The 27,554-nt window shown below is 43.1% G+C and overlaps 3 protein-coding genes and 1 long non-coding RNA gene across 5 annotated transcripts in view; 3 read left to right on the forward strand and 1 right to left on the reverse strand.

The window, feature by feature from the left end:
• Nucleotides 1-9,339, forward strand: part of ergic3 (ERGIC and golgi 3) — a 10,781-nt gene extending 1,442 nt beyond the window's left edge. The window contains exons 3-14 of one of the 2 annotated variants that reach the window (XM_034532462.1): nucleotides 292-379; nucleotides 492-611; nucleotides 1,141-1,237; nucleotides 1,517-1,682; nucleotides 1,806-1,863; nucleotides 3,562-3,576; nucleotides 4,653-4,684; nucleotides 4,771-4,867; nucleotides 7,315-7,379; nucleotides 7,525-7,661; nucleotides 8,302-8,357; nucleotides 8,441-8,726. In XM_034532462.1, coding sequence (XP_034388353.1) covers nucleotides 292-379; nucleotides 492-611; nucleotides 1,141-1,237; nucleotides 1,517-1,682; nucleotides 1,806-1,863; nucleotides 3,562-3,576; nucleotides 4,653-4,684; nucleotides 4,771-4,867; nucleotides 7,315-7,379; nucleotides 7,525-7,661; nucleotides 8,302-8,357; nucleotides 8,441-8,520 — 1,011 coding nt within the window. In that variant the 3' untranslated portion in view covers nucleotides 8,521-8,726. Of the gene's footprint in view, nucleotides 1-291; nucleotides 380-491; nucleotides 612-1,140; nucleotides 1,238-1,516; nucleotides 1,683-1,805; nucleotides 1,864-3,561; nucleotides 3,577-4,652; nucleotides 4,685-4,770; nucleotides 4,868-7,314; nucleotides 7,380-7,524; nucleotides 7,662-8,301; nucleotides 8,358-8,440 lie in introns of both variants that reach the window. The other variant, XM_034532463.1, reaches the window with a different exon arrangement.
• romo1 (reactive oxygen species modulator 1) lies at nucleotides 5,258-6,672 on the reverse strand. The gene is made up of 3 exons (XM_034532464.1): nucleotides 6,537-6,672; nucleotides 5,635-5,765; nucleotides 5,258-5,543 (listed from the first exon to the last, which is right to left on the reverse strand). Exons 2-3 carry the CDS (start codon nucleotides 5,763-5,765, stop codon nucleotides 5,435-5,437), a joined length of 240 nt encoding a protein of 79 aa, XP_034388355.1. The 5' UTR covers nucleotides 6,537-6,672; the 3' UTR covers nucleotides 5,258-5,434.
• Nucleotides 9,340-16,106: 6,767 nt separating the features above from the next.
• Nucleotides 16,107-24,119, forward strand: LOC117730869. Its single transcript, XR_004609496.1, has 3 exons — nucleotides 16,107-16,501; nucleotides 23,843-23,932; nucleotides 24,017-24,119. It is a non-coding gene; the product is annotated as an uncharacterized LOC117730869 (long non-coding RNA).
• A 128-nt stretch (nucleotides 24,120-24,247) lies between these two features.
• On the forward strand, nucleotides 24,248-27,091 carry LOC117731121. The gene is made up of 4 exons (XM_034533276.1): nucleotides 24,248-25,448; nucleotides 25,565-25,606; nucleotides 25,739-25,792; nucleotides 26,764-27,091. Exons 1-4 carry the CDS (start codon nucleotides 24,248-24,250, stop codon nucleotides 26,889-26,891), a joined length of 1,425 nt encoding a protein of 474 aa, XP_034389167.1. The 3' UTR covers nucleotides 26,892-27,091.
• Nucleotides 27,092-27,554: the final 463 nt, after the last annotated feature.

The raw sequence follows: 27,554 nt of genomic DNA on the forward strand, positions 1-27,554 counted from the left end.
TTATTATACAATTATTATAATTAAGGCAAGTTGGGGTTGACGTGAACCGGTCTTTTTATTTAAGGAAGCACCTCCTGTCGGACCGGTCCGATCACAACCGGTTATCAAATACAAATATCCTGTAGAGTCTCATCTCTGAATTCAGAGTCACATTAATGTTCAAATGAAACTTTATGGACCAAAGTCGGATGACGCGATGACGTCTTTAAACTCACAATACTTTTACCCCGTTACAACGTCTATCTATATATTTATTTATTTATATATTTATATTCTATTGCTCCGCTGCAGGTTCACCCCGAGCTTTACGTCGACACGTCGCGAGGAGACAAACTGAAGATCAACATCGACGTCCTCTTCCCCCACATGCCGTGTGCCTGTGAGTAGCACCGCACTGAGACCACGACCACGCTGCATGTTGCCCAACAACGAGCCTCTCTCTCTCTCTCTCTCTCTCTCTCTCTCTCTCTCTCTCTCTCTCTCTCTCTCAGATCTCAGCATAGACGCGATGGACGTGGCCGGCGAGCAGCAGCTGGACGTGGAGCACAACCTGTTCAAGCAGCGGCTGGACAAAGACCTGAAAGCCGTCACCCTGGAGGCCGATAAACACGGTAGGCTTTGGCTCCACGCTGATCCAGGGTCTGTGTGTGTGTGTGTGGGGGGGGGGCGGCGGCGGTGGTTGCATGCACTGATGTGGCCATCGGGGTTACATGTGAGGAGTGGAGGTACGATCCAGGAAGCTTCACTGGTCGGCGGTTCGATCCCCGGTTCCCGTCGTCCTTGAGTGAGATTCATCCGTTTGTGGATTAATGCAGAAAATAAAAAAAACATTTATTTTTTGTTCAGTGAGATAATCTTCACGGACGACCACCACTTTTATTTATTATTATTTTAAGCGTGAAAACAGATATAAACGTTTTTTTTTTACTTGTTTCTTATCGTGGAACAAGAAGCTTCTGTTCACCACGGACCTTAAACATGGGAATAAAAACACGTTCATGAAACACGTTGACTTTGAAATGAGGCGACCAGAAGGGCAAAGGAAAGGTGGATTTCATCCGTGTGTACGATGATGATGACGATGATGATGATGGGTTTATTTTTTTTAACTGAATCGTGGTTTCACGGTTTGGTGTGTAGACCTCGGTCTGGCCGACGACGGGGAAGTGTTCGACCCCAGTTCACTGGACCCCAGTAGATGTGAGAGCTGCTACGGAGCCGAGACCGAAGACCTCAAGTAAGACACACACACACACACACACACACACACACACACACACACACACACACACACACAAGCTAGCGATGGGACATGTTTTATCGCAACAATAAACCCATAAAAATACGTAATAAATGCCATTTAAAGAGTTTTTTTATTTTGATCATTATCGGGATAACGTTGTGAAAAATAAAAACTTTGACCAGGATAAACACACACAAACCCTGCTTTTGATTGCTTTGTGTAACCTTGTTACTGTGTGTGTGTGTGTGTGTGTGTGTGTGTGTGCGTGTGCAGATGCTGTAACACCTGTGACGACGTGCGCGAGGCGTACCGGCGGCGCGGCTGGGCGTTCAAGAACGCGGACACCATCGAGCAGTGCAAGCGGGAGGGATTCTCCCAGAAGATGCAGGAGCAGAAGAACGAAGGCTGCCAGGTCTACGGCTTCCTGGAGGTCAACAAGGTCAAACGCCCTCCTTCTTCTTCTACTACTGGGAAATACTGGTCGTGAAAAACGTTCAGAACATGTGGACGTTTAAGGAAGATGTATATATTTGTATTTACTCTCCTCTTCTTTGGGTCTCAGGTGGCAGGAAACTTCCACTTCGCTCCAGGAAAAAGTTTCCAGCAGTCTCACGTCCACGGTAAGGCCTGCTGCTCGTCCCGCCTCTATATCTATACATTTATTTTATATTTATATATATATATATATATATATATATATTTTTTTTATATTTTTATTTTTAATTGTATATATATATATATATATTTTTATTATATATATATATATATATATATATATATATATATATAATTTAAAAAATATATATATATTAGATAATTTGATATATATATATATATATATATATATATATAATTTAAAATATATATATATATATATTAAATATATTAGATAATTTGAGATTCATGTTGCCTGACCCTTTTTCAATTCATTACAATTTTCTCACTTCATATTTCTTTAAGTTAACGGCATCTACAAACAACGGTGTAAACATCTAAACAACGTATTTATTTATTTATTTATTAACAATTCTTTACAACATCGTGTTGTAAAGAATACAATATTGTTTTTCTATTATAGAGACATCACATTGTCTCGCGTGTTTTGCATCAGCAGATTGGCCTTTAAAAAAATAATAAATAAATGTATAGAGGCCACCGATCAATCTATTTGGGATCAATCGGAGCTCCTTTAGTGACGAGTCCGTCCTTTAATGAAGAGTTTGTTTTCATAAACGCTCGACTGCTTTCATCTCGTCTGTGTTCCCTCATTAGACCGCCATCGTCCTCCTTCATCACAATCTGAGGTCCTCAATCAATCAATCAGATATTTTGACATTTTAGAACATGAATTGTCAGCAGATTAAGTGGAAGCTCAAGTCGGTCACCGATTGGTCGAGTCCCAGATTATCAGAATCGGGACTCGTGTCACCAACGCTGGAATTAGTCCAGTTTTATTGGGTTATTTGGTATTTTTTCTTCAGAAATACATTAATCTTCTGTATTTGCTGCAGGTTTCCTCGTGTATTCTGGAGAAACTTAAAAAAATATATTTTTATTTTGACGTAAATCAGTTTTTTTTTGTTTTTTGTTTTAAGAAACACCTCTAAGTCTTTATCTTTTATCAGATAATCGGTGTTGTTTGGTTTAAAAATAATAAAAAATAAAAAAAACATGACTGTGACGCATCACAATCAGATGAGTGTAACTTCACGGTTGTTTGGTTGTTTCTGGCCAGATTTCTTTTGAGCAGAAGGAAAAGCCGTCGATAACAAAGAAGCTCTTTGACTCCAACACGTCTTCTTCCAGACCTCCGCACGCCTCCCTCTCCTCTGCACTCCATTCCTTCTGTCCTCCCATTCGCTGCTTCTTCCTTCTGGCTGTCGTTGCCATCGTTGTCTTTCACTTCCGGTCTTTTATTATTAAATATCTCGACTCGCCCGCTGGCTGAAAAGTTCCCCCTCATCTGCACATTGAACCGCTCAAATGAATCATCTCTGATTCGCCTCATTCTGGTCCCAAAAACAACCTTTTTTTTTTTTTTTTATCGTCTCTGGACACACGAAATTAATAAAGTAAAAACAAAACGCTGTCCCGCATGAAGACCATTAAGTTGATTTTAATACTTTTGAAACCAAGCAAACGCCCGAGGTAAGTTTTAAAAGCCGCGTCCTCGTGCGCATCTGTAGTCTTGTCTTAGTAAAAATATATGACATATATTTCTATTTCTATAAAACAGCCGGCGCGTCGTACACATGAACATGACGTGGTTTGTTGTCTACCTGCATCTTTATAGTGACTCTTCTCTCTTCTTTCTGCAGTGCACGCTGTGGAAAGTAAGTCCATCTTTATTTGCAGTTTTCTTTCTTAAACCGTTTATAAATATGATGTTTGGAGGCGGAGTTAGTTGTGTAATAGGAAGTTGGGAATGACAACTTTTTACAAATATTTAAGTACATAAAGATGGTTGATTTTGAGGATCCAGTTTGCAATGAATATTTGTATTTTTCCCTTTTAATTAATTTTTTTATATGACAGATTATCCCACATGTGACTAAATATATATACTACACATTAAACTGGTATATGTACCTAAATATTACTGCGGCACCAGCATATGATTGGGCCAAAGAAATTATGATGATGAGCTTTGATGTCTTTCATAGTTCAAACGAATCCACAACCCAGTTTTATCCCTTTTTTGGACTTTAAGAAACTTTCTTTGTTGTGTTTTCCAAACGGGCTAACACACACACACACACACACACTGACACATGCACGCACACACACACACACTGACACATGCACGCACACACACACACACACAATGCTGTAATGTTGTGTTAAAGCCTCCTCAGCAGACCTGCGAAGGGGCACGCTAACACACCGCTTGTCCGGTCTAGAATCAGTCCCATCAAATCTGATCTCTTTGAGCAGTTCTTTTAGTAACACTTGTTTTGTGGGTCCAGTCTGGTCGGGTTTGTTCGGTGTGGGGGTCAAAGGTCAGAAGGGAGGTCAGAGCCCCGGCACCTGGAGCTTTTCACAATGCTAACATTTGGCTTCTCCTCCCGTTACTCGAGGCGTCTCGTTCGGCTCCTCCCACCTCGCCGGGAAGGAAGCGATGACACACGTTAGCATAATGAAAAGCCCCCCAAACCCCCCCCCCCCCCCCTTAGCTACTAACGCCAACATTAACGTGTGTGTGTCGGCTTCAGCTTTACTTGCCGTCTTTCATCTCTACATTAAAAGCAGAGTCAACGGGCAGAAATCAATCAACGGATCAATAACTCCCATTTGTGACCAATCGATCTGTAATGCCCCCCCCCACCCAACCCCCCTCCCACTAAACGTGTATTTGAAGCTCCGGAACGAACTCACTAAGTGACGCGACTTGTTTTCTGTGTGTTTGCAGTCCACGACCTGCAGAGCTTCGGCCTGGACAACGTGAGTGTTTTCCTGTTCTTTAAATATTTATTTAAATGGTTGGTTTAACGTTGGAATACTTGACGGTTTGTTGTTGTGTGTCGCAGATCAACATGACCCATCTGATAAAGCACCTGTCATTCGGTGAAGATTACCCCGGCATCGTGAACCCTCTGGACGAGACGGACGTCACGGCGCCACAAGGTCGGTCATTTTATTTTTTACCCTATAATTAAAATATGTATTATATGTATTCCCGTCTGCTCTATGTAATTTAAATATTTATATATAACTTAAATATAATTAAATTATATAGATATATATTTTTTTTATTTAGTTAAATCAATATATAGATATAATTATATATATTTTAATAATATATATTTTTTTAATTCATCACCTTGGAATTAATTTAAAACCACCGGTCAATTCTTTAGTTAACGTATCTTGTATACGGCATAATTCTTCTTCTGGTTTCATACATTTAGTTTGAGCTTGAGGTTCATTTTGCACCAATCAGAGAGAAGAAGAAGCACGTGTAGAAGTACACAAACTACTTTTCCTTCAGGACAAAATGCGACGCATCCACCCGTGAACCTTTTTTTTTTTTTACGGATCTGGACAACATTTATTGACACAACTAGACGGTCGGTTGAGAGCGTGACGGCGTCCGGCGGGCGGAGAGCGCCGCCGCCGTGGGCCAAGTTACTGGAAAAGTCCCATTAGCCGCGTAAACCTGTGCGGAGGAGTCCGGGTTCCTCCTCCTCCTCCTCAGCAGCGGATGCCCATACCGATGGACATGAAGGTGCCGAACGTCCCGCCGCTCTGCATCATGGTCTTCCCGACTCCGCCCATCAGCTCCCGGCCGCGCATGCCGACCCTTTAAAAAAAAAAAAGGGCAGGAGACCAGTTTTAGTTTTTAGACGTTTGTGTTCATGTCGGCCTGGACCTCAAACACCATTTTGACTCACCTGAGACAGGAGAAGGTGCCAAACATGGCGCCGGCGGCCATCCCCACGGCAAAGCCCATCATGAAGCCCATCTTGACCCGGTCGAAGCAGCTGGGTTGGGTCTGTCCGTACGGACCGACGGCCACGGGCATCTGGAACGGGAGAAGACCGGATGAGACACACGGTGCTGCAGGAGGAGCCCAACCCCAAAAAAACTGGTCCTGAACTGGTCCCTGAAGGATGCCAAACTGGAAATAATGAACGAGACCACATCCGGGCTCCGGTCTAGCTCGGCACCCCCCGTCACGTGTCCAACAATGTTGTTTATGCTAAAATAAAATAGGGTGCAAAAGCAACGACCTGCGCCCCGAGTAAATTATCGGTGCAGCACTTAACAGAAGTCGCTTCAGGGGATGGACAAAAAGTCGGACATTTGACCTTTGAATCGAGCTCCGTTATTAAACCACCTAACCAGCCCGCAGTTTAAGGAGCTTGCGATCCAAAACACACACTAACATTGCCTTAACGAGACACATGTGGTAGTTAAGCTGCTAGTTGGCGATTACCTAAACCCGAGACGTAAAGAGATGCGGTGTTATTGCGTTAGCCAGTGAGCTAACTCGGGCTAAACGTTAGCACAGATGTGTAGTTAAACGTTAAAAGGAATATAATAACCCAAATGTTTGTTCCACTGTGGTCTTTAAGCGGAAACGATACAATATCGCACTATAGTTAATAATAATTGTTTTTTTTTAAAACACTCGTCACTCCACTATATAGTTTGTTGCGCTAGCTTAGCACGCTAACTGGCATAAGCTAACGCTGCGTGACGTCATATTGCGGCCTTCGCGATAAAAAAAAAAACCCGTTTTGTTTCTTTCGCTCAATGCATGCTGGGACATGTTCCCGGAAGTCAACCTTACCTTGAACTATGTTTGTTTCTTTGTTTTTTTTAAGTAAATGTGGTTTCTGGTTCGGGATTATTCTCGTAGTTCAGAGCACAGATGTGTTTAAATGTCTTTCAAGCAAGCCTCCATAACCGGATGGAGGAAGGAGAGAAAGATGGAGGAAAAAACAAGATGGTAGGGGCGGAGAAAAGAGCAGCGTGAAAATAACACAGCGCCATCACGTGGTTCTATTTTGTTACTGGCGGTGACTAGTTTTAAAGTTGCTTTAATTACAAGTAAAAGTCCTGAATTCAAAGTGTTACTTAAGTAAAAGTAGAAATACTTACTTAAATATATACAAAATATTTGTTTTGATATATTTTGAATCTACTCGTATACTATATGTATGTGTGTGTGTGTGTGTATATATATGTATGTATATATGTATGTGTTATATATACATACATACATACATACACACACACACATATATATATATATACACATACACACACATATATATATATAATATATATATGTATACATACACACATATATATATATATATATATATATATATATATATATATATATATATGTATGTATGTATGTATGTATATATATATATTATAATGTGTGTATGTATATATATATATTTATATATATATATGTATACATACACACATATATATATGTGTGTATGTATGTGTGTATATATATATGTATATATGTGTGTATGTATATATATATATATATATATATATATATATATATATATAATGTATGTTTGACATGTATCTATTTTCCCCCACAGCATCAATGATGTACCAGTATTTCGTGAAAATCGTTCCCACCATCTACGTGAAAACCGACGGCGAGGTGAGTTCCATCTCTAAAGCTCTTCGTTCACGACACTCGTTTCCTTTTTATTTGTTTCATGAACGCTTCGTGTCGCTCAACATCGTCTTTTTAGTCGCTTCTTAAATATTCCCGTTGTCCTGAAACTTCATTTTTCTTCCCTCAGGTGGTAAAAACGAACCAGTTCTCGGTCACCCGGCACGAGAAGGTGGCCAACGGGCTGATTGGGGACCAGGGTCTGCCGGGCGTGTTTGTTTTGTACGAGCTGTCGCCCATGATGGTGAAGTTCACAGAGAAGCACAGGTAGGACCTCCGCCAGCTCCTCGTGGTCCAGGAAATGGGAAAACTGCCTCTTGTGGTCGAGATTATATAATATAATATAATAATAATATAAACTTTCAAAATATTGAAATTGAGTATCGGCGTTGTAATGAAAATAATAATAATAAACTTTCACTTTTGTTAAAAGGTTACAAGATATAAATGGCTGATAAACGCATTACATAAAAAAATAAAATAATAATAATTAAAGTAGTTTTACAACATTTACAACTCATGAGAAGAGGAAATAGTTTGAAATGATATAAATCTGGATATTTTAATACTAGATTATTTTGGGATTCACAAGAGTTCTGAACAAACCAGCCAAAAAATTAATAGATACAATAATTGGTATTTAAAAGTGACACTTAAAAAAATAAGAAGGGGGGGGGGGGGGGGGGGGGGGGGGGGGGGGGGGAGAAACTGTTGTATTTTTAATTACTTCAAAGCAATTCTGAGTCTGAAAAAAACTGAAAAATAAATACAAGTATGTTGATGCGATAACATTCTGATCAATACAAACATCTAAACATGTAAACATGTAAGCATCTAAACATCTAAACATGTAAACATCTGTCGCACACGGCAACAAAAGGATGAATGTTCTTCTCTCTCGTTTCAGATCATTCACACACTTCTTAACGGGGGTTTGTGCCATTATTGGAGGCGTGTTTACAGGTGAGTCCCGTGTGTGTGTGTGTGTGTGTGTGTGTGAGTGTGTGGTATGAAGAGAACTTTAAATCTGACTTCTTCTTCTTCAGTCGCCGGTCTCATCGACTCGCTCATCTACCACTCGGCTCGGGTCATCCAGAAGAAGATAGAGCTGGGCAAGGCGTCCTAACGGCACCTTGACCCTTGACCCCTCCACCCTAACCCCGCCGGCCTGCACGGTGCGAAACACACGAGAGACGGAGACACGCAGAGAGAGTTTTAAAGCTTAATTCCTCTTTCTTCGTTCTGAAAAAGCACTGGAGATGGACTTTATTTTTTCTTTTTTTTTTGCTCTTGGAAATCAAATTTCTTCGTCCGCCTCCAGAAGCTCTTCGGGGTGGGGGTGGGGTGGGGGGTGGAGGGGGGGGACCTCCTTCCCTTCCCTTCCTGGTCACGTCCTGCTTCGGCGTCCTCAAAGTCCGTTAGAGGATCCAGAGCACAGAGACGCGAGGAACCTTTAAAACCTTTGAAATGGGAGACGTCGTGACACCGGGACGCAGGAAAAGAGACTTTTATGGATAAGTTTGGTCATATTTTCTTCTTCTTTTTTTTTTTGTTGTCAACGAATCCCATGAAGTAACAAACAAAACCAACGAAGAAGTGTTGTCTCTGTATCCTCTTCCCCTTCCTCCTCTGGGCCATTGAGCTCAGACGTATTAAAAACACATCAAGCAGCCTCACCGGGGCACTGGGTGACCCCTCCCTTCATTGTGTACACGGTCACTGTAGTTTACACACACACACACACACACACACACACACACCCCCCCCGTCCTCCTGCCACGCGTGGATTCATCCGCCGCTGAAAAGAAATCCGCAACAAATGCACAATTTATTTAAGGATCAGCCGTCAGTAGGAACCAGTGAGCTGTTGTTGTTGTTGTTGTCTTTTCATGGGATTTGTTGACAAAGCAGAACAATACAGAATATCTCCAGTTAAACATTTAAATGCAGTCATCTTTAATTGGGATGAAGAAGAAGAAGGAGCTCCGTGTCGCGTCTTTAAATTCACTTAAAAAATATAAAAGTAAAAATATAATATTTTAAGTTGTGAGCAGTTGAAACGACATTTTCTATTCAAACAAAACTAAACAAAAAAATAACGACACTAAGCAGGCAGATTTGAGTCAGACTTAATAATCAGATTATCAGACTTCTGATCAAGTCTGATTGGTCTCGTCTCCATATTTAAAGCTTAATATCTCGTGAAAATGTCTATTTTTTTTGTCTCTTCTTATTTCCACCACGTAAAAATAAACGACGTCTCTTCTTTCTTGCGTTCGGTGAACAAAAGAATCCATCGCGACGCTTTTTCTTGATTTATTTAAATTTAATTTGACGGGTTTTTTTTGTGCCAATTTTGCCGACTTGAGCCCGAAGCCGCACGTGTTTCACATCGAGAGGTTTGGAAACATAAAGAGAATAATTTAGAAGTTACGACCTCTTGAAACGCAGCCCAGAGATTCTGGTTTTTTTTTGGGGGCCCAAAAAATCCAACGAGTCTCAGTTTAATTATTATTATTTTAGCTTCAAAACTGCTATAAATATAAAGTCTATAAACTCGAGTCTCGACCACAGAAATCTCCGCAGCTTCCTGTGATTTCTGCCACATAATTCTGGGACCGCCCCCTTTCTGGTTTCATCGTCCAATGGGACGCTCGATGCATTAGAGGCCAAAGCCCCGCCCCCTTTTTTCACTCCTGCAGCGATTCTCTTTGTGATTTTTACCTTTTTGTTTGTTGTTGTTGTTTTTTTGTATTCAGGAGTGTAAATATTGTACAGACGCAACATGAGAGCGCAGCACTGAGATTCCACTAGGCGAGATTATTATTATTATTCTTTTTGATATTTGGGGGGCGGGGCTTAAATTCTTCTATTTTTTTCAACCACATACTTCTCCGTTTCCTTTTCGTTTATTTTCTCTCGCTCCGTCTGCGTGAGTCGAGGAATGTGATCCGATCAGAAGAGTCTTAATGACGGGGCCCCGACAGGAAGCTGCGGACCACAGGAAGCCGTCGGTTTGATTCCCTGCGGCGCCTCGCGAGGCCCAGACGCCGTGTGTTTATTCTCGGTTCGACGGACAGAAACGAACGCGGCGTCGAGACGTCGCTGCTTCAAAGAAAGTCTCTTCGGTTTCTTCTGAAGCGACCGCACAGAAGAAACTAAACTAACTTTTTTTTTTTTTTTTTTAAAGCATTTTTTTTCCGCCACATTAAAATTCAATACAGATTTTTTATGTTTTTTTACAGAAACCTCACGTTTTTTAAGTTTTTTACGTTTGCAATTTTTTATTTGAACACCGACCGCACGCGTCACGTTCCTTCACCTCGTGTTATTATTATTATTATTATTATTATTATTATTATTATTATTGTCATCATCGGGGCGCTCCAGAGCGACGCTTTCTTGTTTGGGTCCGACGCTCGAAGGCGCTTTAACGAGCCGCGACGCGTTCAATGTCGCGGAGAGGCGTCGTTATTCAAGGTCACGAGGTGAAGTCACGAGTAACGAGCGAGAAAACAAACGCACGACTTTCACCCGGGAGGACGCGGTTCGCGTCCCCTCGACTTGAAGCTTTTCTTGAGTAACGTTGCTAAGTGCAGCTGTTACTCTGTTTTTAATTAGTTAATTAATCAATTAAACACAAACCGTGATGTGAATGACTCGTTCCTGTCCGTCACTAAAGAACTAACGTTACCACCATGAAATGATCACTTCCTGTCTGCTGGAGGCTTTTCGTCCCAGGAAAGACGTTCAGAGAGGAGAAGAGTGATCACATGACCCAGAGAGAAGGAGAGTGATCACATGACCCAGAGAGAAGAGTGATCACATGACCCAGAGAGAAGAGTGATCACATGACCCAGAGAGAAGAGTGATCACATGACCCAGAGAGAAGGAGAGTGATCACATGACCCAGAGAGAAGGAGAGTGATCACATGACCCAGAGAGAAGAGTGATCACATGACCCAGAGAGAAGAGTGATCACATGACCCAGAGAGAAGGAGAGTGATCACATGACCCAGAGAGGAGAGTGATGACCCAGAGAGGAGGAGAGTGATCACATGACCCAGAGAGGAGGAGAGTGATCACATGACCCAGAGAGGAGGAGAGTGATCACATGACCCAGAGAGAGAAGGACGAGAGTGATCACATGACCCAGAGAGAAGAGTGATCACATGACCCAGAGAGAAGATGAGTGATCACATGACCCAGAGAGGAGAGTGATCACATGACCCAGAGAGGAGAGAGGAGAAGAGTGATCACATGACCCAGAGAGGAGAAGAGTGATCACATGACCCAGAGAGGAGGAGAGTGATCACATGACCCAGAGAGGAGGAGAGTGATCACATGACCCAGAGAGAGAAGGACGAGAGTGATCACATGACCCAGAGAGAAGATGAGTGATCACATGACCCAGAGAGAAGATGAGTGATCACATGACCCAGAGAGAAGAGTGATCACATGACCCAGAGAGAAGAAGAGTGATCACATGACCCAGAGAGAAGAGTGATCACATGACCCAGAGAGGAGAAGAGTGATCACATGACCCAGAGAGGAGAAGAGTGATCACATGACCCAGAGAGGAGAAGAGTGATCACATGACCCAGAGAGAAGATGAGTGATCACATGACCCAGAGAGAAGATGAGTGATCACATGACCCAGAGAGGAGGAGAGTGATCACATGACCCAGAGAGGAGGAGAGTGATCACATGACCCAGAGAGAAGAGTGATCACATGACCCAGAGAGAAGAAGAGTGATCACATGACCCATGACCCAGAGAGAGAAGGACGAGAGTGATCACATGACCCAGAGAGAAGATGAGTGATCACATGACCCAGAGAGAAGATGAGTGATCACATGACCCAGAGAGAAGATGAGTGATCACATGACCCAGAGAGAAGAAGAGTGATCACATGACCCAGAGAGAAGAGTGATCACATGACCCAGAGAGAAGAGTGATCACATGACCCAGAGAGAAGAGTGATCACATGACCCAGAGAGAAGAAGAGTGATCACATGACCCAGAGAGAAGAAGAGTGATCACATGACCCAGAGAGAAGAAGAGTGATCACATGACCCAGAGAGAAGAGTGATCACATGACCCAGAGAGAAGAGTGATCACATGACCCATGACCCAGAGAGAGAAGGACGAGAGTGATCACATGACCCAGAGAGAAGAAGAGTGATCACATGACCCAGAGAGAAGAGTGATCACATGACCCATGACCCAGAGAGAGAAGGACGAGAGTGATCACATGACCCAGAGAGAAGATGAGTGATCACATGACCCAGAGAGAAGATGAGTGATCACATGACCCAGAGAGAAGAAGAGTGATCACATGACCCAGAGAGAAGAGTGATCACATGACCCAGAGAGAAGAGTGATCACATGACCCATGACCCAGAGAGAGAAGGACGAGAGTGATCACATGACCCAGAGAGAAGAAGAGTGATCACATGACCCAGAGAGAAGAGTGATCACATGACCCATGACCCAGAGAGAGAAGGACGAGAGTGATCACATGACCCAGAGAGAAGAAGAGTGATCACATGACCCAGAGAGAAGAAGAGTGATCACATGACCCAGAGAGAAGAGTGATCACATGACCCAGAGAGAAGATGAGTGATCACATGACCCAGAGAGAAGAGTGATCACATGACCCAGAGAGAAGAGTGATCACATGACCCAGAGAGAAAAAAGAGCTTGATGATGGGAAAAGATGATGACGGCTGGATGTTGCACCTTTTCAACGTGTGTGTGTGTGTGTGTGTGTGTGTGTGTGTGTGTGTGTGTGTGTGTGTGTGTGTGTGTGTGTGTGTGTGTGTGTGATCGGATGAGTGTGAGAGAAACGTATTTATATTTTGATTGTCCTCAAACCGTTTTTAAAATGACAGAAAATAAATGTTGAATACACTTCTCCTGTGTGCCTCGTCTCTACTTTGGTTTTATTATTTGTATTTAATATTGAAAATGTGATCGCTTTTTTTATTTATATATATATATTTAAAAAAATTAAACTGCATTTCTCCTCTACTCCTGGGTCCATGTAATCCAAATCTTCAGTTATTTAAAAAAAAAGAAAAAATATATACATATATTATATATATATTTTTTTAATATCTATAAATATATTTTAAAATATATTTATAGATATTTTAATATATATATAAATATAATATAAATGTATTGCAGTTACATCTGACGGCCACTAGATGGCGACCATGTTCCTCAAACTATCCTCATTCTTACTGTTCAAACCACCGTGGTCCACACACACACACACACACACACACACACACACACTCACACAGAACATCTGAATAAAATGACACTCGGCTTGAGTAACTTCCTGTGTGTGTGTGCGTGTGTGTGTGTGTGTGTGAGAGCATTACAGTCCTCTGTGAATAGTTTGATACTTGAAATATAATAATCTATGTGTGTGTGGGGGGGGTGTAATGCATTAAATGGATCATGTGTACATTTAAAGTCCTCACAGACGCCTTATAGATCTTTTACGTTGAGTTACTGCGAGAAACCTTTTTTTATTATAACTGGTTATGAAACCGTATCCTTAATGTTCTGTTCGTCCACGTCATGAGAAGTTTCTACACAACGCTCGTCTTCAGTATTTCTGTTGCCTGAACTTAAGCGAGGAGCTTTACTTAAAATAAAAATATGTTTGCATAAAACATATTGAAATCGACGCACAAAGAAAAATTAGGTCTCTTTTTTTCTTTTTTTGTATATTAAAATCAGATAAAAAATAATCCCGTATTCGTCCTGCAGCAGACGGTAAAGTGCATCCAAGAGACGATAAACAAGAATTATAAATAAGCGGTAAAGAATCCACAAATGAAATATTATCCACGCGTATACGGACAGAATAACTTCGTAAAGAAAAGCTCGAGTTTAAAGTAATTCAATCCCATAAACTCACGAGGGATATATACACATACCCGGGAGTCTGGGGGATAACCGACAACATAGTTATGAGATGAGAGGCATCGATTCGTGTCCAAGATGAGAGGTTATCAAGGGGGGGGGGGGGGGGGGGCTACAGGAGAACAAAAGGAAAGGAACGTCTATAAAAATAAGAGTTTCTGTATTTGCTTGTGCGTCGTCTTGGTTCAATCTGCGGCCCGGGTGACGATTCAAGGCCTGCAGGTCGGGGGGTCGTGGTCATAAACGGAGGAGATTTAATCCGACCGTTTATTCGTGGTGGACTTTGGGTTCACGGGACCGAGGGGAAGAATGAAATAAAGGAGCAACAGGCGTAAATAATGACAGAAATATGAAATAAATAACACTCTTTCTCTTATTGTTTTTATAGCAAAGGAAGAAGAAAGAAAGAATGCAAATGAGAAGAAAGAAAAGAAAGAGAAAGAAAAAATGAAAGAAAGAAAGAAAAAAGAGAAGAAGAAAGAAAGAGAGAAGAAAGAAAGAAAGAAAGAAAGAAAGCAAGAAAGAGAAGATTAGGTCAAACGTAAAGAACAAGATGATCTCAAAGTATTTTGTTAGGAATGAATTACACAATATCATGATGGAACCCTCCCTTTTAATCCCTCCCCCCCCCCCCCCCCCCCCCCCCACCCCCACCCCACCCACCCCCCACCACACACACACACACACACACACACACACACACACACACACACACACACACAGACACACACACACGCAGATTTTACTGTAAACCGCAACCAAATATGATCAGAAATCAGAGATGTTCTGCAGAAATTCTTGAGAACATCTGGACCTCACAAGAGCAAAATACACCGCAGACTTTGTGTGTGTGTGTGTGTGTGTGTGTGCGCGTGTGCGTGTGTGTATGTGTGTGTGTGTGTGTGTGTGTGGTGGTTGTGTTAATGGCAGTCGTGTGTCGCGGTCAGCTGCCGTCCGCCTGAAGTGAAATGATTAAAAAAACAAAACTTTCCTGCCAGTTTTCTGTCTCTCGGTTCACGAAGAAAATAAAAGAAAGAAAAGAACAGAAAATAAAAAAGAAGAAAAGAACAGAAAATAAAAAAGAAGAAAAGAACAGAAAAGAAGAAAAGAAGAAAAGAAAGAAGTTTGTGATGTGAAAGTGAAGTCGAGGTTTGACTTCTGACCTCGACTACGTTCACATGAGCCGATGGCGTCCATGATGTAATGAGAGGAAGCTGGTGTGCTGTCACACACACACACACACACACACACACACACACACACACACTGTGTATTAGAACAAAGACACATGTAGATGGAGGACCAGCTGCTGTGAGGTCGGCGTTTATGTCCGGGGCTTTTATTGTGAAAGGGAAGAAGGGAAGGAGCGGATCAAGTTGAAAGAAGTTTTAAGGACTTTAGATTTCAACAGTTTTAAAACAAACTGCAACTTTATTGACTTTGACAAAATGATCTTTTGTCGTGTTAAACTTCATGTGTGGTCAGCCAGAAGGGGCGGGGCTTCACCTCCTATCAAAAAAACACCACTTGAACCGCATTGGGGGAAAAATTATTTGACGCATGCTTTGATATTGTTTTTCGTCCCATCAGCTGACATGGAGGGGGCGGGACCTATTCTGCAGCCACACACGGGGGAGCTGTCATGTCGTCCATCTTTTATCCGGTCAAAGGTCAAATCTGATTGGTTACAGCCCTGAGCAGCTCCTGTTATATCTATTGAGCTGACAGGTGGAGTACAACAACCAGGCGCAGCTGTTCTCAGATCAGAACTAAAGGCTCGTGGGCCTCTTTGCATGTCCTTAGTCTCACGGTGAGGTCGCTGATGTCCTCCCATTCCCAGTGGGCCGGATACCAACTCCCAGTGCCAGTTTTTCATTTCCTGCTCGGAACGACTGCACAGAAAGTTGCGCAACACTCAAAAAACAACAGCCGGTAAGCAGCAGTCGTCTCTAATATGTTGTGGGTGTTGTTGTTACATAAACGACTGACTCGTGGAGGACTTCCCCCGTACCGGCTCCCCTGGCGGACTCAGTGGAACCGGTGCATAAACAAGTCAGATAAGATCCTACGGACTCCCACTTCTGATCCTCAGACTTTCCCATGATGCATTTCTGCGTCATCCGTCTTCATTAGCCGACTCACGGGGAGGGTTTTGGTCCCACGTGGTAAGTGAAAGTTATTTTTTTCCGTAGTGGTCAACATAACGTCAGTATCTTCACTTACCGTAACTCGTGAGTTTTGCATGTTATTGGATCTGCTCATCGAAACCTATATGACCCCGGTGTGAGGTTTACTGGGCCCCGCTATGTCAGCTATATATGTATGTGTGTGTGTGTGTGTGTGTGTGTGTGTGTGTGTGTTGGCGATGTTTTCACACACTTTTATTATTTTTATTTGTATTCTTCATTCAACAATTGCACATGTACAATTTTATGAATTGTCCATAAGAAACGGAAAAAATATATTTAAATACATTTATTAAACTAACATAACATATTGAAAGAAAGAAAAGCATAAAATACAAATAAACAAAGGGGACATTGTGTCATTTTAATTAAACATAAATCATACCGTTACGGTTCTTATGGCCTTTTTGTTTCGAACTGCATTTAAGAGTTTTTAGATACATTTGAAACTCTTCGATACATTTATGATACATGCCTTTTCTTCAAAGGGTCTGTCATAGCTACAGAATCCAAATAATAACGTGTTCATAGAATAATGCAAATTCTTTGTGCAACACATCATTAATAATCTGTTTGGAGTTCTGACAATGCCAACAAAAAAAATAAAGACGAGGCAAAATTTCCAGATGTATTCACACACTCATTCACCTACTTCCTGTCTCTGGATTATGATGCCACCAGTGCGAGCCGCTGCTCTATCAGCTGGGATCTACCAGCTACGGATGTTAGCTTTGGGATTTACACACACAGTGGACCCCCCCCCCCCCCCCCCACACACACACACACACACACACACACACACACACACACACACACACACACACTGGCTACTCGAGACAAAAGGAAAAGGCGTAGTCAGTGGTTCTGGTGACCAGATGTGTTGGTTTGTGAATGTAAAACATCGACTGGGTTCATTACTCATTACGCATTTAAATAAAATGCGTCTTGGTAAGTAACCTCCCTCCTTGTCTGCCAGCCGTTGGCTTCTCCTCATTTCCTCTTCTATCTTCTATCTAAACTCTGGGTGTGTCTCGGCCTGGTTTAGTAGGTGGTGAACGGACAAAAATAAGCACCAATTTGCAGCTCAAAAGACGTCTAGACCAAAAAGAAACTTAAAGTTCAAGCTGGTTTAAAAGTGGACCCTTTTCTGGACGTCCAGGACGCAGATAACGGTTGTTTCTCTGGAATTTAAATGATTATATTTCTGTGTGAAGCAGCTTCTAACTACAGATTTAAATATAGGGATTTAAATTGGGGGCGTGAAGGAGTTTTAATGGGAAAATGTCCAGGCCAGTGCTGGCCCAGTAAGAAAGTCATTCCATTGTACTGGAAGTTTAGCTTTCAAAGGAATTCCCAGAATGAAGTTAAAGAAGTGTAGATAGATAGATAGATAGATAGATAGATAGATAGATAGATAGATAGATAGATAGATAGATAGATAATATATAGATAGATAGATAGATAGATAGATAGATAATATATATAGATAGATAAGTAGATAGATAGATAGATAGATTGATAGATAGACAGACAGATATATATATAGATAGATAGATAGATAGATAGATAGATAGATATATAGATAGATAGATAGATAGATAGATAGGTAGGTAGGTAGGTAGGTAGGTAGGTAGGTAGGTAGGTAGGTAGATAGATAGGTAGGTAGATAGATAGATAGATAGATAGATAGATAGATAGATAGATAGGTAGGTAGGTAGATAGATAGATAGGTAGGTAGGTAGGTAGGTAGGTAGGTAGGTAGATAGATAGATAGGTAGGTAGGTAGGTAGGTAGGTAGGTAGGTAGGTAGGTAGATAGATAGGTAGGTAGATAGATAGATAGATAGATAGATAGATAGATAGATAGGTAGGTAGGTAGATAGATAGGTAGGTAGGTAGATAGATAGATAGATAGACAGACAGATATATATATAGATAGATAGATAGATAGATAGATATACAGACAGACAGACATACAGACAGATAGATAGATAGATAGATAGATAGATAGATAGATAGATAGATAGATAGATAGATAGATAGATAGATAGGTAGATAGGTAGGTAGGTAGATAGATAGATAGATAGATAGATAGACAGACAGATATATATATAGATAGATAGATAGATAGATAGATAGATAGATATACAGACAGACAGACATACAGACAGATAGATAGATAGATAGGTAGATAGGTAGGTAGGTAGGTAGGTAGATAGATAGATAGGTAGGTAGATAGATATATAGATAGATAGATAGATAGATAGATAGATAGACAGACAGATATATATATAGATAGATAGATAGATAGATAGATAGATATACAGACAGACAGACATACAGACAGATAGATAGATAGATAGATAGATAGATAGATAGATAGATAGATAGATAGATAGATAGATAGATAGATAGATAGGTAGATAGATAGATAGATAGATAGATAGATAGATAGATAGATAGATAGATAGATAGATAGACAGACAGACAGACAGACAGACAGACAGACAGACAGACAGACAGACAGACAGACAGACAGACAGACAGATAGACAGATAGAGATTTTATTAATCCTGCAAGGGGAAAGAAACAGTTAAGTTCAGGCAACAAAACCAATAATTTGTTGCCTGAACCCATTCATTATTTGAAAGTACGTCACTTGCTCTGACTGTTGTTTAGTCACGAGATTGAATTTTATTTGTGTGTCAACCACAAATCCGGCTCATAATTGACTTTCCATTGGCATCATAAAAAACAAAAACGGACAATCCATGTCAATGTCCACAAACTATTACGGGTGTAAATGTCTCATTGGTCCCGAACTATTCAGACACCGGTGAAGGTCTGAATAGTAAACCGGGAACAGGAGTTGTTCTGGAAGGAATTTGGACTCGGTAGTCCAGATTAACTTCCTGTACTGATTTCCGCTGCCAACCAGATGCAGACAGTTTTAGAAATGACGGTACTTCCCTCAGAGAATGGACAGCTGGATTTGACTCATTGTGTCGTCTGAAGCAGAAACATGGAAATAATAAACATGAACCACGTAAAAAAATAAAAGTCCACCATGATTTGAATCAGATTTTCTTTTCTTTGCCTCTGACTCACAGTGACTCACACTGAGGTCGGTGCTTCATACGCTCACAGAGTCACAACCGATGATTCAGTAGAAAGGTTTAAAACTCAGCTTAATTAACCGTGGCGGTGGTTTGGCAAAGTGGTTTGGCAAAGTGTTAGGAATATTGATTTCCTTCCTTCCTTGCTTCCTTCCAGGCAGTCAAGATATCTTAATTGCAAGTTAATGCAGTTGTGAGCATTTTTTAGACTTTAACAGAAGAAACGACCTGAATTACCTCCTCTATGACGTTGATGTTGACTTGGATTTTCTGAAATACAGTTCACTCTGTGTTTTTTAATGCTCACATTGAAATTGTGCATTGCTGTGTCATGCTGTTAGAAACAGAGGCCCTGTGACGCTCCAATGCTCTTCACACACCAGAAAACAAACTTGCTAGATAGATGCAATGATATCATTTGGGCTTGAAGAACAACTTGGGCTGATAGATGTTGACCTGGTGGTGGCTCTTTCTGAAAGGTCATCTGGTATTCATCCTTTGGGGATCATGAATGTCTAAACTCAACCAAATCCAGTCCAATTGCCGTTGAAATATTTCACTCTTAATTGGTGGAACCAAAAGACCAAACTAGGGGAAAACTCCCCACTTTTCATGTGGAGGTCCAATCAGCATAAATGTAAGCAACTGAAGCAATAAATCCCTCGCTGCGTATTGTGTTGATTAACAAAGCTGAGTGAGTGCAGCGCTTTCATGGATCAAGATGTGGCTCAAACAAGTACGGCTGAATATCCATCGCAGTCTCATAGCAGTTTACGACATATTCACAAAATGCAATCTGTTGGTTTTGTGTACATGAACACAACCGTCCGGTTTCTTTTGTTTCCTGACGATCGGGAAGACTTCTTTTTCAGGATGACGTTACGCTGCAAAGCTGACGTCCAACAACTTTGTTAGGTTTAGGGGGAAACGGTCATGGTTGGGTTTAAAGTAACTATGTACAGTTGCGTGTCGGCGTCATGAACATCCGGGTGAAGGCAACGAAGCCACAACAAAGGTTTGGGTCACGCGGTGTCCAACACCAGTCTCATGGCTGGCGTTGGTCTTTGTTGGACCAATCCACCCACCATAAGTCACGTGGAAAGGATCCTAACGGCCTTTCCATTGGCAGTTTTTGTGCTGAGCGATACTAGAAATAGCCGATTCGTGTCCATGTACCCGAGGGTCACTAGCAGGCGGACCGCGGTCCGGGGTCCGGATCCAGACGCCGTCGTCTCTGGACCCCGAAAACAAATTGAGAATTGAGAATTATTACGTTACTCGTTCGGCGGTCCGGGAAACACACCGGCCAATTGCACGCGTTGTAAATCCTCTCACGTGACGCCACTCGGCCAATCGCATGTGTGTATTCCGTTAAGCCCCGCCCTCAACTCGAGCGCCATGTGCGGAAGCGTCAGGAGACCCGATAGATGGAAAAAGTATGCGAGTCAGAGAAGTTATTTCACTTGGCGCTCCAAAAAGAGAAACGTGGACATCTTAACCAGAGCCTTTAACCACGAATGGACTCTTTTATGTTTATTGTTCCCACAACCAGTTCAAAACCAGCGTGTCTCATGTGTTCAGAGATATTAAAAGCAGCGATGTGAAGCACCACAACGTACCGACTCACATCCGAAATGAAGGCACAGAAAAATAAAGCAGAGGCAGAACCTGCTGCCTGGTCCTCTTCCTGAAGGAGATCCAGCGGCTCCTGACTCTTTAAGTCCTCCGGTCCTTGTTTTGTTGTGGAGGAACTAAAGGTCCAGTGAGTCAGCGCCGAGGAGGGAACTTCAGGCTTTTCCCCCAAAAGCCCCGAACATTTCTAAATGGTTTCTCAAAGTTCCTTCGACAGCCTTTAAATATCAGGGCTTCGGGTGTCTGCGGTCGGACTGCTGACAGACGCTGTTTTGGTAAATCGGTTCCCCGTCGCACATCAGGGCGTTTCCTAAAAAGTCTCAAATACTAAACCGGCATCACTTCTCACCTCCTTCTGGGCACATTACTCACTGGAGTTAAGAGGACTTCTGCATTTGAACATCCTTCTGAAGCTCTCGTCTATTAATAATAATGTTTCCCAGGCTACGTAAATGACATCCACGTGTCCGAACCCCCGATCGACACCCAAACCCACCCGGTGCCCTCTTCTGGTCCTGGAGAAACCTGGAGAAACCTGGAGAAACCTGGAGACCCTCTCCGGTGGAATCACTGCCCTCCAAAACCAGGAAGTGGTAGATTATCTTTATTTATTTTTTTGCAGCGACGAGGAAGTTGTTAGTCATTAAAATAAAATGGTGAACAAAATAATAAAGCGAGGGATTAGAACGACCACGAGTCACTGTGACATTCGTGGCTCGGTATTTGGCTTCATTAAGGAGGGGGAGGAGCCAAAAGAAAATGACTTTGAGAGAGGAAGAAAAGAAGAAGAAGAAGAAGAAGAAGAAGAAGAAGAAGAAGAAGAAGAAGAAGAAGAAGCAGAAGAAGAAGCAGAAGAAGAAGCAGAGACAGACGGATGACGATGCAGACGGCAAAATGATTAAATATGCATTTAATAATAGATGCAAGCTGCTAATCTGGAAAGCAGGAAGTTCAACGTGTGTCTCCGGCCATCAAAATCAACTGAAACGGGGGAAAGAGCTTCATTCACCAGCCCAGAAGACCTTTCACATTAATAACTCACAGAGCTTTTATTTTGAAAGGGCGCTCTGCATGTAACCAGCATGTATTGAGTATGAATGCTCGTCGACTGCAGATACACTCACGTTACTAACGTTTGCTCTTTCCTTTCCTTGACCTCCCTTGACCTTTGACCTTTGGCCTCCTCATTGGCGGCAGCTCGTGTCATCGGGTGTTTTTTAGGATGTGGACGTTTTTTTATGTACACGGAGACGTGTTGATTAGTGGCACCGTGTGTGTGTGTGTGTGTGTGTGTGTGTGTGTGTAAACCAGGGAACTGACTGCTGAACTCCGTGGATAATTAAAGGTTAAAAAAATAATGACAAGCGTGAATGAAGATTTGAGAGGCGTGAAAATCTGCCTCCTGAATGATCACTCAATCTCTCTCTCTCTCTCTCTCTCTCTCTCTCTCTCTCTCTCTCTCTCTCTCTCTCTCTATATATATATATATATATATATATATATATATATATATATATATATATATATATATATATGCGCAACCATTCCAAGCTCTCACTGTCCCTCACACTCAACACACAGTTAATGGAAGCATGGAGACCGATGAAGATCAAGGATTAAAGCTGCAAAATATAAACAAATGAAATCAGAAGAATATATATATTATTTTTTTATAAACTATTTTGACCAAAAACGAGTAAATAGATTATTGGAAGTTGAACATCATATTTATTGCCATTGTCCTGGGTTCCGGGTTTGAGGCCTTGGGGGGGAGGGGCGACTGGGGACCCCTCCCACACACACGCACACCTGGAAAGCTGGCGTGTGACGTCACACGCAAAAGGAGAGGAGACGTGCCCGCGACGAAAACAAGCGCTCCTCAGACTCAACAGGTGGAGAGCGACCCGGTCCGCGCGCGGCTCTCTCTCCGGTCACACGCACGCACACACACACACAGCAGCGGTGAGTTGTGACGTACTTTCTGCAGGTGACGTCATGTGCAGCGTTAGACTAAACGCGTTATAGAGCCGCGCGCCAGCCAGGTGAGTTTACGCTCGCGCTGCTTTTGCAGACGACGGAGAGAACGCGTTACGCTCGGGCACGTGGGTCGTGGAGCGCGCGCTGCAACACGCACGCACGCACGCGCACACACACGCACACACACAATGAATCAAGCGCTCCAATATAACACGGTTAAACCTTTTGTTTGGCCGCATCTTTGCACTATTGTTTTGTTAATTAAGTTGATATGAAAATATATGACCATATCTATTAAATCATAATCTAGTTTTTGTGATATAATGAAGACCAGTCGGGGTGTTTTTGATCTAATTTAATCTTTTCTGGTCATTACAAAAAGGGGGGAGGGTGTTGTCTTTGTGAACACCTGTTTGATGTCCTATACTGTTCCAAAGGTCTAGAATACTCTAATCTTCATATTGTTAGTATTCATCATAAAAACAATGGATCTGACCATTTAAACGTGACCCGTGGAGTCAAATTAACTAAAGTAAAGGTTGCGTCAATCATACCTTTTTATTTAAAAATGTCTTTTTAATATCTATCGGGCTCAGATGGACCTGTTCGGGACCCGTTCTGTCTCTGAAGTGGTCTCCGTCGATCGGGACCCAGATTCTTTCCCGTGGAGGACCCATCACATCCAGGTGAGCAACGCCCCCCCCCCCACCCCCACCCTGCGGAGGAATATTAATCGATCATAATTCCGTTAACGTTCTCTTCCTCTGAAGCTGATCGAGTCCGATTCGGAGGACCTCTCCGACTCGTTCTCGGGCTGTAGCGAAGACGACAGCGAGACCGGTTCGGACGCCACGGACACGAGCGATGTTTCCGAGCCCCTCGATCAGGCGGCGGACGCCGTCGGCCGCGACAACGTCGACGTCGTGGGCGGCGGCCGCTCGCAACCACAGGATTCTCGAGCGGGGTACTCGAGGGTCCCCTTTTCCACGGTGTTGAGCATGATGGCACACGATGACGTCTACGCGGCGGTGAAATCCGACGCTTGTCTCATGGAGTACGGCGAGCACCTGTACGGCCGGTGCGGCATCGACCGAGAGCTCCGCCTCCGTCACAAGATGCGAGAGCTGGGGAGGCTCCTGCTCTGCTCCAGGAGAACCAACCGGCTGAAGACCATGCGTGACCACGTGGCGCCCGCCAACTTAATGCACGCGGTTCGGGCGGTGAGGCGCGCGTCGGGCTTCGACTGCGACACCAACACCTACGAGAGGCCGAGCCTCGCCCTCAAGCTCGGCTGCGCCCTGAAGGCCATTTCGCGGCTCGCCGAGAGCCGGGCGGTGGCGCAGGGCGACCGCGGCGCCGCCAACGACGCCCGCGCCTTCCGCAGAGAGTACAACGCCAGCTGGGAGGAGCTGGTGTCGGACGCGTCGTTCCGGAGAGACGAGCGGGAGGCGCCGCCGTTGCTCCCGTTCGCCAACGACATCCGGGCCCTCCACTCCTACCTAGACGCGCAGCAGCAACGCGGCCGGCGAGAGCTGCACGCGGCGCCGACGCCCCGGAATTGGGCGCTGCTCACGAAGATCACGCTGACGCAGGTCGTCTTGTTCAACCGGCGGAGAACGCTGGAGGTCTCCGCCGCGAGCCTCTCCGCGTTCCTGTCTCCGGATCCTGAGACGCCCGAGGATGACGGGAACGCGGCGCTCTCGGAACTGGAAAAGGAGCTCGGTCAGCACTTCAGCAGAATGGAGGTACGCGGGGAAAAGGGGGAAAAGGTCACGGTGCTTTTGACCCCGGCGATGCGGCAGGCGCTGAATCTGCTTCTCGGCAAACGGCGGGAGTGTCGGGTTCCTCTGGAGAACACATACTTGTTCGCCAGACCCTTGGCCATGGACTGCTTCCAGGGGGCCGACGCACTTCAATTCTTCTCCAGGTTCTGCGGCGCTAAAAGCCCCGAAAGTTTGACCTCTCCGAAGCTGCACCGGCAGACGGAGGCCCTGTCTCGGGTGCTGAACCTCGGGAACCCGGAGCCGGACTGGCTGGCCGATCTTCTCGGGCGAGACGTGAGGGTCAACCGGCAGTTCTACCGACTCCCCGAGGGCGCCCTGCAGCTGGCGAAGATCGGCAAGGTCTTCATGGCGCTGGACCGGGGCCGCCTGGCAGACTTCCAGGGCAAGAGCCTGGAGGACGTCGGCGTTGACCCCGATGGTGCGTATCGTTTTTTTAATATTTAACTTTCTTCACAAGTTTCTTATCTAAAGTGAACAATCCCGGTATTACTTTCATTCTGCCGCCACTAACGGTCGTTCTCCTCTGACTCACAGAGACCGTGCAAATGGACGGCGACCACGTGTCAGACGCACAACGTTAGTCTGTTTTTAATATATGATACTAAATTGGAGCGTGCATTTGTATTCAAGCACTTCAACTTCTTCTTCTTCTTATTCTTCTTCTTCTTCTTCTTCTTCTTCTTCTTCTTCTTCTTCTTTTTCTTCCAGTGCCAGATGTGGTGAGCCCTCCGGCTTGCAAGAAGTATCCAGAAAGAAAAAGACGTAAAAAAACAACAACTTTATTTTATATCAAACTTTGTTTCTGTATGTGCTGATTGCATAACATTATAATTGTATGCATGGTAGGAAATGTACATATTTTTTAGGGGGCAATTTTTGCCCCCACTGACCGAAATCCAGGGGCATTAAAAAAAATATATTGCGGGGGCACTTTTTGAAACTTGTGAAATATCTTTTAACCTTTATGTGGGTCCACCTGGCTTTTCTCCTTACAGCAGATTCTTCTTCTGGTCTCTCCAGTGAGATCATCATTAGGTCTTCCACTGTGTTGGGATTGAACAAACAGTATGTTACATGTGATAAGGGACTTAATCTAAACCTTGAAAACCCCCATCAACTGCAGTCTCAACTAATTGTATTTACCCAAATAGAGGATTGGTTGTGGGGGGGGGGGTGAATCACTGACTGCACTCTGGCTAACGTTAATTAGCATGCAAGCAAGCCTTTGTAGCTAACGCACTATCAGAGCTAGCTAACGTTATTAACGTCGGCAGAGCTGAGGGGAAAATGTAATTTCAGAAAATTACGCTAGCTAGCTAACGTTAATTTTCTGAAATTACATTTTCCCCTCGGCTAACTAACGTTAGCTAGCTAAAGCAAATCTATTTTACCATTTTTTCGATGGTGTGTGGACTGTTTCTTTTGAACCTGAGATGGTGACGCTGACTGTTCCTCATTTCTCACACTCGCAGTCACAGGTCTGATCGAGAAGCGCTTCATTCGGTTCTTCAAGCACACGTAACATCAAAAACATGATGTGGCAACTGCTCCGGGTCACATAGGCTACGATGTTCATTAAATTATTAGAGGAAATTATGGGGGCATTTTTTCTGCCCCTCTCCACGGGCAACATTATATTTCTTAGGGGCAGTTTTGCCCTTGTGTGCATGTCATTTTATCTCTTCTAAGGCGAGTGTCCATCCTCATATATTTGTGTGTTGGTGCTCCTCCAGGTCGCCGGTGGGTGCCGGAGGAGATGGCGGCCGTGCACACGGACTCAAGCGCTGCGTTCCTCGAGCTGGAAAAGAGAAGCGCTCAGAAACAGGAAGTGGCCCAGCGGCAAATTCTACATCAAGAATAAAATCGTTGCGCTTTTTAATCGGATCCTTTTTGAATTTTTGATTTTATTTTTTTTTTTGCAAGGAAAAGACATTTCGATGTTTGGTGTTTGTTGTTCCTCAAGTCGTTCCTTATCTCCTTATCTCCTTATCTCCTTATCTCCTCTCACCTTTTACATTCTACACTAATACTTGAATTGCAGCTCTCAGGAACAAATATTTTAAAATGGGGGATTTGTTTAGCAGAAATAGAGATAATATTCATAACTGTATGTAAATAAAAATATTTTCCACTCATAACTTTTATCTCTGTGTAGTGGTGCTTTGTGACCTTATGACCTTTTGGGGGCAAAAGATACCGCGTTTCATGAAGAGCTGAAATCTTCAATGTGAAGATTTTCATAGCTCCGAGACGATATAATTATACGGCTTTTTCATTTTGTTTTTTTTACACAATTTGACCACTAAAATACTTCTGATATTAAAAACGTGACCTCCAGCTCCAGCAGAGGGATATCGTGGTTCCTCAGAACTCACCTTGACAGTCAAGAGTGAACATCTTAATAAATAGTCTTGAGCTTCTTATCACACTTTCACCAAGAACAGGACATTAATTTGTGTAATAATAATAAAAATAATGCATTTTATTTGTAACGCATTTATTTTTGCTACAGAGCCAGTTGATG

The sequence above is a fragment of the Cyclopterus lumpus genome, chromosome 5 (assembly GCF_009769545.1).
Source record: "Cyclopterus lumpus isolate fCycLum1 chromosome 5, fCycLum1.pri, whole genome shotgun sequence".
In the NCBI taxonomy this organism is placed as follows: Eukaryota; Metazoa; Chordata; class Actinopteri; order Perciformes; family Cyclopteridae; genus Cyclopterus; species Cyclopterus lumpus.

Excerpts from the sequence above, each read along its gene's own strand:
- romo1 (XM_034532464.1), bottom strand. The coding sequence starts at position 5,765 with ATGCCCGTGGCCGTCGGTCCGTACGGACAGACCCAACCCAGCTGCTTC. Across the intron at positions 5,544-5,634 it reads GGCACCTTCTCCTGTCTCAG|GGTCGGCATGCGCGGCCGGG; the intron begins GTGAGTCAAAAT and ends TTTTTTTTAAAG.
- LOC117731121 (XM_034533276.1), top strand. The coding sequence starts at position 24,248 with ATGGCACACGATGACGTCTACGCGGCGGTGAAATCCGACGCTTGTCTC. Across the intron at positions 25,607-25,738 it reads CCACGTGTCAGACGCACAAC|TGCCAGATGTGGTGAGCCCT; the intron begins GTTAGTCTGTTT and ends TTTTTCTTCCAG. Across the intron at positions 25,793-26,763 it reads GTATCCAGAAAGAAAAAGAC|GTCGCCGGTGGGTGCCGGAG; the intron begins GTAAAAAAACAA and ends GTGCTCCTCCAG.